We start from the raw sequence: 16,284 nt of genomic DNA, 5'->3' as shown, positions 1-16,284 counted from the left end.
ATTTAATAGTTAGCCTGCCCTGGTGGTCTAGTGGTTAATATTCCGGGCTCTCATTGCCCTGGCCCAAGTTCGTGTCTCAGTTAGGGAACCTCACCATCCATCTGTTGGTTGTCATACTGTGGTGGCTGGGTGTTGCTGTGATGCTGAAAGCTATGCCACCAGTATTTCAAATACCAGCAGGGTCACCCATGGTGGAGAGATTTCAGTAGAGCTTCCAGGCTAGACAGACTGAAGAAGGACTTGGCCACCCACTTTTGAAAAAGTTGGTGATGAAAACCCCTGCATAGCAGCAGAGCACTGTCTGATGCAGCACTGCAAGGTGCAAAGGGGAGAGGATGGTGCAAAAAGACCGAGCAGGGCTCTGCTCTGCCATGCACAGGGTCACTAGGAGTCAGAATTGACTCCATGGTACTAACAATAAATTTAATGGTTGGTGCCATGAAATTTCAAAAGAAATGGTTTTATGGTAGAGTTCCAAAGCACATTGCTCTTAATGTCTAAAGTTAAATCTTGTTCACTGAACATTCTTTTTTTTCTTAATAAACCCCATTTTGTTGCTTTTGAAGGTGATACAGTTATAATTATATGCTTTGCCATTCTGTGTGTACAAAAACACATTCACCACAAGGATAAGCACACACTGTGACTATCATCTCCTTCACTCCTTCACTCTAAGAAAATGAGAAGAAATGTTAGGAAGAAAGAGAGTTTTATTCTTTTATTTATTTATTTTTATCTCTATTTTTTATTGAAGTATAATTGCATATAATATTAATTTGTTTCATGTGTACAACATTTGATTTGATATTTTTATACATTACAAAATGATCATCTAAGTCTACTTACTGTCATCATACAACCTTATTACAATATTATTGCTATATTCCCCATGGTGTACATTACATTCTCATGACTTATTTACGTTATAACTGGAAGTTTTTACCTCTTGATCTGCTTCCCCTATTTTGCCCATCCCCTCACCACATTCCCCTCTGCCAACCACCAGTTTGTTCTCTGTAACTATGAGTCTATTTCTGTTTTGATTTGTTTTGTTTTTTAGATTCCATATATAAGTGAAATCGTATGGTATTTTTCTTTGTCTGACTTATTTCACTTAGTATAATACCCTCCAGGTCCACTCATGTTGTTGGAAATGGCAAGATTTCATTCTTTTTTATGGCTAAGTAGTATTCTATTGTGTGTATATATATATATATATATATACACACTATCTTCTTTACCCATTCATCTATCAATAGGCACTTACGTTGCTACTGTATCTTGGCTATTGGAAATAATACTGCAGTGAACACAGGGGTGCACATATCTCTGTGAATTAGTGTTTTCATTTTCTTCAGATAAATATTCAGAAGTGAAATTGCTGGATTGTATGGTAGTTCTCTTTTTAATTTTTTGAGGAAACTCCGTTATGTTTTTCATAGTGGTTGCACCAATTTACGTTCCCACCAAGAGTGCATGAGAGTTTCGTTTTCTCCACATCCTTGCCAACACTTGTTATTTCTTGTCTATTTGGTAATAGCCCTTCTGATGGGTGAGAGGTAGTATTTCATTGTGGTTCTGATTTGCATTTCCTGATGATTAGTGATGTGAGCATCTTTTCATGGGCCTGGTGGCCATCTGTATGTCTTCTTTAGAAAATTGTCTATTCAGGTCCTCTGTCCATTTTTTAATTGAATTGGGGTTTTTTTGATATAGAGTTGTATCAGTTCATTACATGTTTTGGATATCAACCCCTCATTGGATATATCGTTTGCAAATATCTTCTCCCATTCAGTAGGTTGCATTTTGGTTTTGCTGATGTTTCCTTTGCTGTGAAAAACCTTTTTAGTTTGATGTAGTCCAATTTGTTTATTTTTGCTTTTGTTGCCCTTGCCTGAGGAGACGTATCTAAAAAAATTATTGCTAAGACTGATGTTAAAGAGTTTACTACCTATGTTTTATTCCAGGAGTTTTATGGTTTCAGGTCTTACATTTAAGTCTTTAATCCATTTTGAATTTATTTTTGTATATGGTGTAAGAAAGCGGTCCAGTTTCATTCTTTTGCTTATGGCTGTCCAGTTTTCCTAATACCTTTTATTGAAGAATTTCACCATTGTATTCTTGCCTCCTTTGTCATAGATTAATTGACCATATAGGCGTGGGTTCATTTCTGGGCTCTCTATTCTGTTCCATTGATTTATGTGTCTGTTTTTGTGCCAGTCCCATACTATTTTGATTACTGTAGCTTTGCAGTATAGTTGGAAATCAGGGAGCATGATATCTCCAGCTTTGTTATTCTTTCTCAAGATTGCTTTGGCTATTTGGGTTCTTTTGTGATTCCATACAAATTTTAGAAATTATTTTGTTCTAGTTCTGTGAAAAACACCATAGGTAATTTGATAGGGATTGCATTGAATCTATAAATTACTTTGGGTAGTATGGACATTTTAATAATATTAATTCTTCCAATCCATGAACACGATGTATCTTTCCATTTGTTTGTGTCATCTTCAGCTTCTTTCATCAGCGTCTTATAGTTTTCCGAGTATAGATCTTTCACCTCCTTGGTCAAATTTATTCCTAGGTATTTTATTCTTTATGATGCAGTTGTAAATGGGATTGCTTTCTTAACTTCTCTTTGTGATAGTTCATTATGAGTGTATAGAAATACCACAGATTTTGGCATATTAATTTTGTATCCAGAAACTTTACTGAATTCATTTATTAGTTCTAATAGTTTTTTTGGTGGAGTCTTTAGGGTTTCCTATATATAGTATCATGTCATCTGCAAATAGGGATGGTTTTACTTCTTCCTTTCCAGTTTGAATACCTGTTGTTTCTTTTTCTTGTCTGATTGCTGTGGCTAGGAATTCCAGTACTATGTTGAATAAAAGTGGCCAGAGTGAGCATCCTTGTCTTGTTCCTGATCTTAGAGAAAAAGCTTTCAGCTTTTCACCATTGAGTGTGATATTAGCTATAGGTTTGTCATATATGGCCTTTGTTATGTTGAGGTATGTTCCCTCTATACTCACTTTGTTGAGAATTTTTATCATAGATGGGTGTTGAATTTTGTCAAATGCTTTTTCTGCATCTATTGAGGTGATTATGTGATTTTTTTTCTTTATTCTGTTAATGCGGTGTATCATGTTGATTGATTTGCAGATATTGAACCATCCTTGTGTCCTTGGAATAAATCTCACTTGATTATGGCATATGATCCTTTTAATGTATTGTTGAATTCACTTTGCTAATATTTTGTTGAGGATTTTTGCATCTTTGTTCATCAGGGATATTGACCCGTAATTTTCTTTTTTTATAGTGTTTTTGTCTCGTTTGGGTATGAGGGTAATGCTGGCCTTGTAGGATGAGTTTGGAAGCATTCTTGCTCTTCAATTTTTAAAAATAGTTTGTGAAGGATAGATATTAACTCTTCTTTAAATTTTTGGTAGAATTCACCTGTGAAGCCATCTTGCCTGGATTTTTCTTTGTTGGGAGTGTTTTGATTACTGATGCAATTTCATTACTAGTGACTGGCCTGTTCAGATTTTCTGTTTCTTTCTGGTTCAGTCTTGGAAGATTGTATGTTTCTAGGAATTTATCCATTTCTTCTAGGTTGTGCAATTTGTTGACATATAATTGTTCATAGTAGTCTTTTATGATTCAAATACTTATGTGGTATCAGTTGTAACTTCTCTCTTTTCATTTCTGATTTTATTTATTTAGGCCCTATCTCTTTTTGTCTTGATAAGTCTGGCTGTTTATCAATTTTGTTTATCTTTTCAAAGAACCAGTTCTTAGCATCTCTGATCTTTTCAATTGTTTTTTTTTTTTTTTTTTTTCTTTGGTCTCTGTTTCATTTATTTCTGCTATGATTTTTGTTATTTTCTTTGTTCTACAAACTTTGGGCTTTGTTCTTTTTCTAGTTCCTTTAAGTATAAAGTTAGATTGTTTATTTGAGATTTTTCTTGTTTTTTGACGTAGGCCTTTATCACTATGAACTTCCCTCTTAGAACTATTTTTGCTGCATCCCATAAATTTCAGAAAGTTGTTTTCATTTTCATTTGTCTTGAGGTACTTTTCTACTCTCTCTTTGATTTCTTTGCTGACTCATTGGTTGTTTAGTAGCATGTTCTTTAGTATCCATGTGTTTGTGGTTTTTTCCAGTTTTCTTCTTGTAATTGATTTCTAGTTTCATACTGATGTGGTCAGAAAAAATGCTTGATTGATTTCAATCTTCTTAAATTTATGGTGACTTGTTCTGTGGCCTAACATGTGGGCTATCCTGGGGAATGTTCCATTATACACTTGAAAAGAATGTTTATTCTGCAGTTTTTGGATGGAATGTTCTGTATATATCTATTAAGACCATCTGGGCTAATATGTCTATATTAAAGCCAATATTTCCTTATTGATTTTCTATCACAATACTCTATCTATTGATGTAAGTGGGTTATTAAAGTAGCTTGCTTATTACTATATTACTGTCAATTTCTCCCTATATGTCTTTTGATATTTGCTTTATATATTTAGGTGATCCTATGTGGGGTGCATAAATATTTGCAATTGTTATATCTTCTTCTTGGATTGACTCTATTATTATCTAATGTCCTCCTTTGTCTTTTGTTACTGTCTTTGTCTTAAAGTCTATTTTGTCTGATATGAGTATTCCTACCCTAGTTTTATTTTCATTTTTGTTTGCGTGGAAAATCTTCATGCATCCCTTCACTTTCAGTCTGTGTTTGTCTTTAAATCTAAAGTGAGTCTCTTGCAGGCAGCATACGGATGGGACTTATTTTTTATCCATTCAGCCACCCTATACCTTTTGATTGGAGCATTTAGTCCATTTACATTTAAGGTAATTATTGATAGGTATGTATTTATTCCCATTTTGTTGATTGTTTTCTGATTGTTTTTGTAGTTCTTCTCTGTTCCTTTTTTCTTCTCTTGGTCCCTTACTTTGTGATTTGATGATTTTTTTAGTGTTACGTTTGGTTCCTTTCTCTTTATTTTTTGTATATCTATCGTAGGTTTTTGGTTTGTGCTTACTATGAGGTTCATATATATACACCTATATATATAGCAGTCTATTTTAAGATGATAGTTGCTTAAGTTTGAACGTATTCTAAAAGCACTACATTTTTAATCCCTGACCTCATGTTTTATGTTTTTGACATCATATTTTACATCTTTTATTTTGTGTATCCCTAACCTAATTATTGTAGTTATAGTTGATTTAACTATTTTGTCTTCTAACCTTAATGTTAGCTTTTAAGTGGCTGATCTAGTACTTTTATTATGTATTTGCCTTTACCAATGAAATTTTTTTCTTTTATGTATTTTCTTATTTCTAGTTATGACCTTTTCTTTTTCACTTAGAGAAGACATTTCAACATTTTTTGTAAGGCCAGTTTAGTGGTGATGAACTCCTTTAGTTTTTTCCTGTCTAGGAAGTTGTTTTCTCTCTCCTTCCATTCTAAATGATAACCTTGCTGGGTACAAGTTTTGTAAGTTCTTGTTACAAAACTTGGTTGGAAGTTTTTCCTTTTCAGCACTCTAAATATATCCTGCTACTCCCTCTGCCCTGCAAAGTTTCTGCTGAAAAATCAGCTGATGGTCTTATGGGGGGGATTCCCTTGTATGTGACTAGTTGTTTTTCTCTTGTTGCTTTTAAGATTCTCTCTTTATCTTTAACTTTTGTCATTTTAATTATAATACGTCTTGGTGTGGATCTCTTTGAGTTCATCTTATTTGGGACTCTCTGTGCTTCCAGGTCCTGGATATCTGTTTCCTTCCCCAGGTTGGGGAAGTTTTCAGCTATTATTTCTTCAAATCAGCTTTCTGTCCCTTTCTCTCCCTCTTCTCCTTCTGGGACACCTATAATGCAAATGTTAGTACACCTGATGTTATCCCAGAGTTCCCTTAAATTATCCTCATTTTTTAAAATTCTTTTTTCTTTTTGCTTTTATGATTGAGTGATTTCTACTATTTTGTCTTCCAGATCACTGATTTGTCCCTCCATGTCATCTAATCTGCTGTTGATTCCCTGTATTGTATTTTTCATTTCAGTTATTGTATTCTTCAGCTCTGATGGGTTCTGTCTTATACTTTCTGACTCTTTTGTTGAAATTCTCATTTTCTTCCTCCATTCTTCCCCCAAGTTCAGTGATCATTTTTATGACTATTTCTTTGAACTCTTTATTGGGTAAATTACTTATCTCTGTTTCATTAGGATTTTTTTCCCTGGAGTTTTATCTTGCTCTTTCATTTGGAACATATTCCTTTATCTCTTCATTTTGCTTGACTCTCTGTGTTTGTTTCTATGAATTAGACAATACAGCTACCTTCCCAGTTCTGAGGAAGTAACCTTATGTAGGAGCATCTCCTGTGTAGGCTAAGTGTGCTGGCTGACTTTGGCAGACTGGCTGGAACTGGATCAAGCACGGCCCAGGTGTTCCCAGGGCATTCTGTACTGTTGCCACCCTGTTAATCACAGAATATTCTTAATGTTTCAATGTAAAATCTAATTTTAATGACACCAGTATTCAATTTTGGTAACTTAGTATGCATGATTTAAGCATTCATCATTTGAAAGTTACTTATATTATTATCATTAAATATTCTTAGCAATTGGTTTGGATTCCTGTCCCGAACCACAAACTCCTAGCAGTGGAATTAAAATTGGAGACAGATATATGGTTGGTGATGTGGTATCCTTTCAGTGTGATCAAGGCTATTCTCTTCAGGTAAGTATATTTTAAAATTATAGTTTTGATTTTAATTGCTGTTTCAGAATATGTTAACAGACCAATGATTTACAATCTACAAGTTTAAAACAATATTGATCTCAGGCTGCATAGTTTAGCTTTAAGTGAAAAGGTATTCAGTTTATCAATAAAATATATTCGCGATAGAAATTGCTGGAATGGGCTAATTTTTTTTTGTTATCAAGTAACCAAAAATGATTTTGGAATCAAAATTAATCTTTACTTCACTTTTTCCTCTGTTCACATAGGATGTGACAACTGAACTTCTGGCCCTTTAGAATTTGAAAACATGAATGAAGTACTACTTAAAGCATTAAATGAAACTTCTATGATAATAAATTCCCCAAATTACTGAAAATCAGCTACAAATATATTTTGCTAAAAAAGTGAATTTGCAATATATATTCTGATTTTATGTGTTAAATTGATCTTCTTTTGTAGGTTTTTTGGAAGGTCTCAAATTTATGGTCTCATAAAAATCTCCCTAAAGGATAGACCCATTAAGAAATTAAGAAAAAAATTGAGGCAGAAACTATTTCACATATTAAGTAAACAAATTCCTTAGAGGAAGCAAAATTAAAAATTAATAATTTATAGTCTTTAAAGTTGTATCACAAATTATTAGTCTCAGAAGTGCAATTGAATCTTTCTGGACTTTATATTTCAATTTAGAATTTAATATACCTTTATTGACTTGAGGTATATTTTAATATTTTTATATTATATATAAATTATATATATAAATTATATATATTATATAAATTATATATAATATTATAATATTTTATAATTTTAATATTTTTATGAAAGAATTTTATAATTATTCTTTAACTTATCACACTTTGGATATTACAGCAATTTATTGTAAACAACTATGTATATGACCATTTCACTTATATAATCATTGCAGTATTTTAGTAGAACATATTTTGATAGAAAAACGTTAAAACCACAATTCTAACGTGATATGGAGTCTTAATTTTTCTACTAGGACTTTGTGATTTTTCACATTTTATCACAAAGTTATATAATTATCTTTTTTATCTTAAGTCATACTAAGATTTCCAGTAAAAGTCTAAAAAATCTATAAATGACAATATATATTTAATCTTGTCTTCATAATAATCATTCACTATGTTATGTTTAATTTAGACTTTTAAAAATGTGTACTGAACTGCATTGTCTTGTTTATATAGGGTCATTCTCACATTACATGTATGCCTGGACCTGTAAGAAGATGGAATTACCCAATCCCAATTTGTTTGGGTAGGTTAAAGAACTATAAATCATTTATAAGCTTTATCGGATTTTAAAGATACACCCTTTATATAATGTTGTTCAAACATATACTTTGCCTTTTGTCAGGTTTTATGGAAATGATATTTTGAGATAAATGTTTCACATCTTTTTTTTTTATTTTTTAAATTTAAATTTTTACAATTTTTTTATACCAAACTTTAATATCAATGAATGACTTGAACCTGTAGAAATTGAGAAAAGATATTAGGTCTTTTGATCCCTAGAGAGTTTTCTAGGTGTGATATGATAGAAGTGCCTATACATCATAAAAATAAGTATATGTCCTATTGCTTACAATTTAACCAGGATAGGTGAGGAATCTGGGGTCTACCAGAGGGAGCATGACACCCCATGAGATGTCTTCAGTGGTGACAGGCAATTGAGATATGGAATATATCAAAATGGCACTGGAGGCTTTGAAAGTATGGGGCCAAATGTTTGCCCTAACTTTATGCTGCTTCCAATTATTTCTATGCACTCTTTAATTTTTTTTCTCTTACTCATTTCTGACATCTGTATGCAACCATTACTATACTGGGCTCTACAGAGTATGAAAAAGAAATGTGAAGTATGATGACCCCTATCTTTAAAACATTTGTTTACCATTTAGAGTGGTAGAGGTAAAAGAAATGAAATAAGAGAGTAATTTAGTGTTAAGTTATACCATTAACTACACGATGGAATTTCAGACAGATGATACTGGTGTTGACTTAAGTCGTTGGGAAACATATCTTAGCCTGTGAAATTTACACAGAGTTTTGGATGATAAGTGTGATTAAGATAGATGAAGGAGGAGGACAGCACTTTCTGAGTAAGAAGACGGGCAAAAGCAAAAGAATTGGCATGGCTTGTATGACCTACTTCTGTAAAATGACCAAGCCTATGTTGTATGAGTTCCCTTGGGCTGCCATAACAGAACACCACAGACTGGACGGCTTAGATAACAGGAATTTGTTTTCTCACAGTTCTAAAGTCCAAGATCAAGGTGCTAGCAGGGTTGTTTTCTTCTGAGGCCTCTCTCCTTGGCTTGTGGGTGGCCGTCTTCTCCCTGTGTCTTCACATGGTCTTCCCTCTGTGAGGAAGCACACTTGGTATCTCTTCTTCTTTTTTTTTTGCTTGAGGAAGATTCGCCCTGAGCTAACATCTGTGCCAATCTTCCTCTATTTTGTTTGTGGGTCGCTGCCACAGCGGGGTCACCGACAAGTGGTGTAGGTCTGCACCCGGGAACTGAACCTGGGCTGCTGAAGCAGAGCATGCTGAACTTAACCAGTAGGCCATGGGGCTGGTCCTATTATTCTTCTTATAAGGACATCAGAACTATTAGATTAGGGCTCTAGCCTTATGACATCATTTAACCTTAAATACCCCCTTAAAGGCCATATCTCCAAATACAGTCACATGGGGGGTTAGGGTTTTAACATATGAATATTGAGGAGACACAATACAGTCTGTAATGCCAATGTCCCATGTATACAATTCTTGTTAGAGAGTGCTGGAAAATAAGAGTAAGGATGTGTTTAATTGGCAAAAGATATTGAAAGCATTCAAACTTGAGATTGGATGATATTTTTTAAAGAACATATTTCTTTAGGTATTATAAATAATTTATAAATGCATATAATGCCAACTATGAAATTAAATATATATATATATACACACACATAATGCCTACTGTAAAAATTTATATATATAGGTAATGCCAATTATATGTGTGTGTTGTATGTGGGGGGTATGTATGTGTGTTTCTAACCAATTGAGTATAAAAACTGGCAATAAAAAGAGTGCAAAGAATGAAATAAATAGTTTATATATTCTGCTGATATGAGAGCAGAGAGGTTAGGTCTTTTGTTCGTTATCATATCCCCAGTGCCTAAAACAGTTCTCGTCTTAGGTAGGCTTCCAATAAATATTGTTTAATAAACAAACTAATATAAAGTTTTGGGATTCTACAGTATGCATTTTTTTAGTAATATTTTCCTTCTTGACACTAAATTTCCCATAACATAACATGTTTTCAAAATTTTTATTTTTATTTTTTTTTAATTTTTTGTTTATTGCAGTAACATTGGTTTATAACATTGTGTAAATTTCAGGTGTACATCGTTATACTTCTATTTCTGCATAGATTACATCATGTTCACCACCCAAATACTAATTACAACCCATCACCACACACATGTGCCAAATTATCCCTTTCACCCTCCTCCCTCCTCCCCCCTTCCCCTCTGGTAACCACCATTCCAATCTCTGTCTCTATGTGTTTGTTTACTGTAGTTATTATATACTAATTAATGAAGGAAATCATACAGTATTTGACCTTCTCCCTCTGACTTATTTCACTTTGCATAATACCCTCAATGTCCATCCATGTTGTCACAAATGGCTGGATTTCATTGTTTCTTATGGCTGAGTAGTATTCCATTTTGTATATATACCACATCTTCTTTATCCATTCGTCCCTTGATGAGCACTTAGGTTGCTTCCAAGTCTTGGCTATTGTGAATAATGCTGCAATGAACACAGGGGTGCATGCTTCTTTACACATTGGTGTTTTCAAGTTCTTTGGATAAATACCCAGCAGTGGAATAGCTGGATCATATGGTAGTTCTATCCTTGATTTTTTGAGGAATCTCCACATTATTTTCCATAGTGGCTGCACCAGTTTGCACTCCCACCAGCAGTGTATGAGAGTTCCCTTCTCTCCACATCCTCTCCAACACATGTTGTTTCCTGTCTTGTTAATTATAGCCATTCTGACGGGCGTCAGGTGATATCTCATTGTAGTTTTGATTTATATTTCCCTGATAGTGATTTTGAACATCTTTTCATGTGTCTGTTGGCCATCTGCATATCTTCTTTGGAGAAATGTCTGTTCAGGTCTTTTGCCCATTTTTTAATTGGGTTGGTAGTTTTTTTGTTGTTGAGATGCATGAGTTCTTTGCATATTTTGGAAATTAACCCCTTATCAGATGTATGGTTTGCAAATATCTTCTCCCAATTGTTAGGTTGTCTTTTTATTTTGTTGATGGTTTCCTTTGCTGTGCAGAAGCTTTTTAGTTTGATGTAGCCCCATTTGTTTATTTTTTCTGTTGTTTCTCTTGCCCGGTCAGACAAGGTGCTTGAAAATATGTTGCTAAGACTGATGTCGAAGAGCGTACTGCCTATGTTTTCTTCTAGAAGTTTCATGGTCTTACATTCAAGTCTTTAATCCATTTGGAGTTAATTTTTGTGTATGGTGTAAGGTAAGGGTCTACTTTCATTTTTTTGCATGTGGCTATCCAGTTTTCCCAACACCATTTGTTGAAGAGACTTTCTTTTCTCCATTGTATGTTCTTGGCTCCTTTGTCAAAGATTAGCTATCCATAGATGTATGGGTTTATTTCTGGGCTTTCGATTCTATTCCATTGATCTGTGTGTCTGTTTTTGTGCCAGTACCATGCTGTTTTGGTTACTATAGCTTTGCAGTATATTTTGAAATCAGGGAGTGTGATACCTCCAGCTTTGCTCTTTTCGCTCAGGATTCCTTTAGCTATTCGGGCTCTTTTGTTGTTCCATATAAATTTTAGGATTCTTTGTTCTATTTCTGTGAAAAACGTTTTTGGAACTTTGATAGAGATTGCATTGAATCTATAGATTGCTTTAGGAAGTATGGACATCTTAACTATGTTAATTCTTTCAATCCAAGAGCACGGAATATCTTTCCATTTCTTTGTGTCTTCTTCAATTTCTTTCAGCAATGTTTTATAGTTTTCAGTGTACAGATCTTTCACCTCTTTGGTTAAGTTTATTCCTAGGTATTTTATTCTTTTTGTTGCAATTGTAAATGGGATGGTATTCTTGATTTCTCTCCCTGCTACTTTGTTGTTAGTGTATAGAAATGCAACTGATTTTTGTATGTTGATTTTGTATCCTGCAACTTTACCATATTCGTTTATTACTTCTAAAAGTTTTCTGGTGGATTCTTTAGGGTTTTCTATATATAAAATCATGTCATCAGCAAATAGTGACAGTTTCACTTCTTCCATTCCAATTTGGATCCCTTTTATTTCTTTTTCTTGCCTGATTGCTCTGGCTAGGACTTCCAGTGCTATGTTAAATAGCAGTGGTGACAGTGGGCATCCTTGTCTGATTCCTGTTCTTAGAGGGATAGCTTTCAGTTTTTCACCATTGAGGATGATATTAGCTGTGGGTTTGTCATATATGGCCTTTATTACGTTGAGGTACTTTCCTTCTATACCCATTTTATTCAGAGTTTTTATCATAAATGGATGCTGTATCTTGTCAAATGCTTTCTCTGCATCTATTGAGATGATCATGTGATTTTTATTCTTCATTTTATTAATGTGGTGTATTATGTCGATTGATTGATTTGCGAATGTTGAACCGTCCCTGCATACCTGGAATAAATCCCACTTGATCATGGTGTATAATCTTTTTAATGTATTGTTGTATGCAATGGCTAGTATTTTGTTGAGGATTTTTGCATCGATGTTCATCAGTGATATTGGCCTGGAGTTTTCTTTTTTTGTGCTGTCCTTGTCTGGTTTTGGTGTCAGGGTAATGTCGGCTTCGTAGAATGAGTTAGGGAGCTTCCCCCCCTCCTCAATTTTTTGGAAGAGTTTGAGAAGGATAGGTATTAAGTCTTCTTTGAATGTTTGGTAGAATTCACCAGGGAAGCCGTCTGGTCCTGGACTTTTGTTTTTGGGGAGGTTTGTAATTACTGTTTTGATCTCCTTACTGGTGATTGGTCTATTCAAATTCTCTACTTCTTCTTGATTCGGTTTTGGAAGGTTGTGTGATTCTAAGAATTTACTCATTTCTTCTGGATTGTCGAATTGGTTGGCATATAGCTTTTCATAGTATTCTCTTATAATCTTTTGTATTTCTGAGGTGTCTGTTGTAATTTCTCCTCTTTCATTTCTGATTTTGCTTATTTGTGCCTTCTCTCTTTTTTTCTTGGTGAGTCTAGCTAAAGGTTTGTCAATTTTGTTGATCTTTTGGTTTTATTAATTTTTTCTATTTTTTTTTGGTCTCTATTTCATTTATTTCTGCTCTGATTTTTATGATTTCCCTTCTTCTACTGATTTTGGGCTTGGTTTGTTATTCTTTCTCCAGTTCCTTTAGGTGCCTTGTTAGATTGTTTATTCGAGATTTTTCTTGTTTGTTGAGATAGGCCTGTATTGCTATAAACTTCCCTCTTAGAACCGCTTTTGCTGCATCCTATAAATTCTGGCATGTCGTATTTTCATTTTCATTTGTCTCCAGGTATTTTTTGATTTCTTCTTTGATTTCTTCGTTGACCCAGTCATTGTTCAGTAGCATTTTGTTTAATTTCCACGTATTTGTGGCTTTTATGATTTTCTTCCATAGTTGATTTCTAGTTTCATACCGTTGTGGTCAGAAAAGATGCTTGGTATTGTTTCAATCTTCTTAAATTTATGGACACTTGTTTTGTGGCCTAATATGTGATCAATCCTGGAGAATGTTCCACGTGCATTTGAAAAGAACGTGTATTCTTTGGTTTTTGGATGGAATGCTCTGTGTATATCTACTAGGTCCATCTGTTCTAGTGTGTCATTTAAGGCCAATGTTTCCTTATTGATCTTCTGTTTGGATGATCTATTCATTGGTGTAAGTGGAGTGTTCAAGTCCCCTACTATTATTGTGTTACTGTCTATTTCTGTTTTTATGTCTGTTAATAATTGCTTTATATATTTAGGTGCACCTACATTGGGTGCGTAGATATTTACAAGTGTTATATCCTCCTGTTGGATTGTTCCCTTGATCATTATGTAATGCCCTTCTTTGTCTCTTTTTGCAGTTTTTGTTTTAAAGTCTATTTTGTCTGATATGAGTACTGCTACCCCAGCTTTCTTTTCATTGCCATTTGCGTGGAGTATCTTTTTCCATCCCTTCACTTTCAGTTTGTGAGTGTCTTTAGGTCTTAAGTGTGTCTCTTGTAAGCAGCATATATATGAATCTTGTTTTTTTATCCAATCAGCCACCCTGTGCCTTTTAATTGGAGCATTTAGTCCATTGACGTTTAAAGTAGCTATTGATAAGTATGTACTTACTGCCATTTTTTAACTTTTTTTTTTCTCAGTGTTTTAGTAGTCTTTCTCTGTTCCTTTCTTCTCGTATACAGAATTGATGATCTCTTTAGTTTGACCTCTGTCTGAAAGTTCTACTCTTTAACTCCTCTCCTCCCTCCTTTTATGTTTTTGATATCATATCTAACCTCTTTTTTGTGCATTTGTATCCATTACCCTCTTATCATGGAAATAGATAATTTTTCCCATTTGTGGTCTTCTCTTTTCCCCTTAAATCAGTCCCTTTAACATTTCTTTAGCACTGGTTTCTTGGTGACAAACTCCTTTAATTTTTGCTTGTCTGGGAAATTTTTGATCTCTCCTTCCATTTTGAATGATAACCTTGCTGGGTAGAGTATTCTTGGCTGTAAGTTTTTTCCTTTTAGCACTTTAAGTATATCGTGCCATTCTCTTCTAGCCTGTAAGGTTTCTGCTGAGAAGTCAGCTGATAGCCTTATGGAGTTTCCTTTGTATATAACTTGACTTTCTCTTGCGGCGTTTAGGATTCTCTCTTTATCTTTAATTCTGGACATTTTGATTATCATGTGTCTTGGTGTGGGCTTCTTTGGGTTTATCTTGTTTGGGGCTCTCTGTGCTTCCTGTATCTGGATGTCTGTTTCCTTCCTTAGGTTAGGGAATTTTTCATCTATTATTTCTTGAAATAGATTATCTGCCCCTTTGTCTCCCTCTTCTCCTTCTGGGACACCTATAACATGGATGTTAGTGTGCTTGATGTTGACCCAGAGGTCCCCTAGACTGTCCTCACTCTTTTTAATTCTCTTCTCTTTTACCTGTTCAGCTTGGATAATTTCTTCTAATCTTTCGTCCAGCTCACAGATCCGTTCTTCTGTATCCTCTACTCTGCTTTTGAGTCCCTCTAGGGAATTTTTCATTTCCAGTATTGTATTCTTCATTTCTGATTGGTTCTTTTTTATATCTTCCATTTCTTTGTTGACATTCTCAATGAGATCATCTATTCTTCTCCCCAGATCAGTGAGCATCCTTAACACTCTTTTTTTGAACTCTCTGTCGGGTAGGTTGCTCATTTCTGTTTCACTTAGTTCCTTTTCTGAGGTTTTGAACTGTTCCCTTACTTGGAATGTATTCCTTTGTCTCCTCATTTTGCCTCTTTCCCTGTGCTTGTGTCTACGTATTAGGTAGTTCACCTACGTCTCCTGTTCTTGGATAGGTGACCTTATGTAAGTGATGCCTTAGGAGGCTTCCGGTGTGCTTCCCTCAGTTCTCAATATTCCAGGGGTGACGCCTATGTGGGCTATGTGTGTCCTTCTGTTGTGGCCTGTTTGCTCTCCCTGTAGGCACCCAGGGAGGCCGAGTTATGCTCCTGGCCAGCTGTTGTAATGCTCAGCTGCTTGTAGTTGTTGTGGGCCCTTCAGTCTCTTTATCAGGTGTGGGGAGCCCCAGCACTGTTGGCTGCAAATTCTAACACCACGTTTGTGTTGCAGTATTTCTTTTAAGTGAGTAGGCCCCCAGCGTGGCAGGTTGCTAGGCTCAGGGCCTTACAATTGCTATAAGCCTCCAGCCTTTAGGTCTCTTGTCACCTCTCTGAGGATTGCAGCTGGGTGTGGCTGGCCTCAGGCACAGGAGCACCCAATTGTTTCAGGCTTTGGAAGGTGGGGCAAACCCCCTATGTGGGTCTTTGAGAAGCACAAGTCTTCTGCAGCTGACAAGCCCTGAGCCCACAGGTCCACACACACAGTCAACACAGTCCTGCCCTGTGTGCTCGCCCCGACCTCCCAAAGCAGACCAAGTCCCTCCATGGCGGGAGCCCCACACAGTCCACCACCGCCCCACACTCTCCACCAGCTCCTTGTGCAAGCCCTGCCCCACTGAAGTTGGCTCAGTCACCAGGCTGCAGAGAATCCAGTCACCAATCTATGCAGGACCGCACATTGCCTGAGGGCTTGTTGTGGGGTGAGGCCAGTCTCTAGGGTGGGCTGCCTGCCCTGGCTGAGCTGGATTAAATTGGTGTTCTAGTTGGTGGGGCAGACCCTGGGCTAGCAGGCCCCAGGGAGAACTCCAATGGCGTCTGTGTCAGCACACCCTCACCAGGCCACAACAATGGCCACCGCCAATGTCCCAGTCCCTGGAGAGGTCTCACTTCTCACCCAGAT

General features: G+C 35.6%; 1 protein-coding gene across 3 annotated transcripts in view; it reads left to right on the top strand.

Moving 5' to 3' along the window:
• The window catches only part of CSMD3 (CUB and Sushi multiple domains 3), a 1,210,091-nt gene that overhangs the window by 1,077,022 nt on the left and 116,785 nt on the right, over window positions 1–16,284 (top strand). For all 3 annotated transcript variants that reach the window (XM_058564813.1, XM_058564812.1, XM_058564811.1), the window contains 2 exons: window positions 6,625–6,743; window positions 7,961–8,030. In XM_058564813.1, the coding sequence (XP_058420796.1) occupies window positions 6,625–6,743; window positions 7,961–8,030 (189 nt within the window). The remainder of the gene's footprint in view (window positions 1–6,624; window positions 6,744–7,960; window positions 8,031–16,284) is intronic.

This window comes from Diceros bicornis, chromosome 21 (genome assembly GCF_020826845.1).
Source record: "Diceros bicornis minor isolate mBicDic1 chromosome 21, mDicBic1.mat.cur, whole genome shotgun sequence".
Taxonomy (NCBI): Eukaryota; Metazoa; Chordata; class Mammalia; order Perissodactyla; family Rhinocerotidae; genus Diceros; species Diceros bicornis.
Note: the sequence above shows the minus strand (reverse complement) of the source record. Positions and strands in the feature narration are given on the sequence as shown.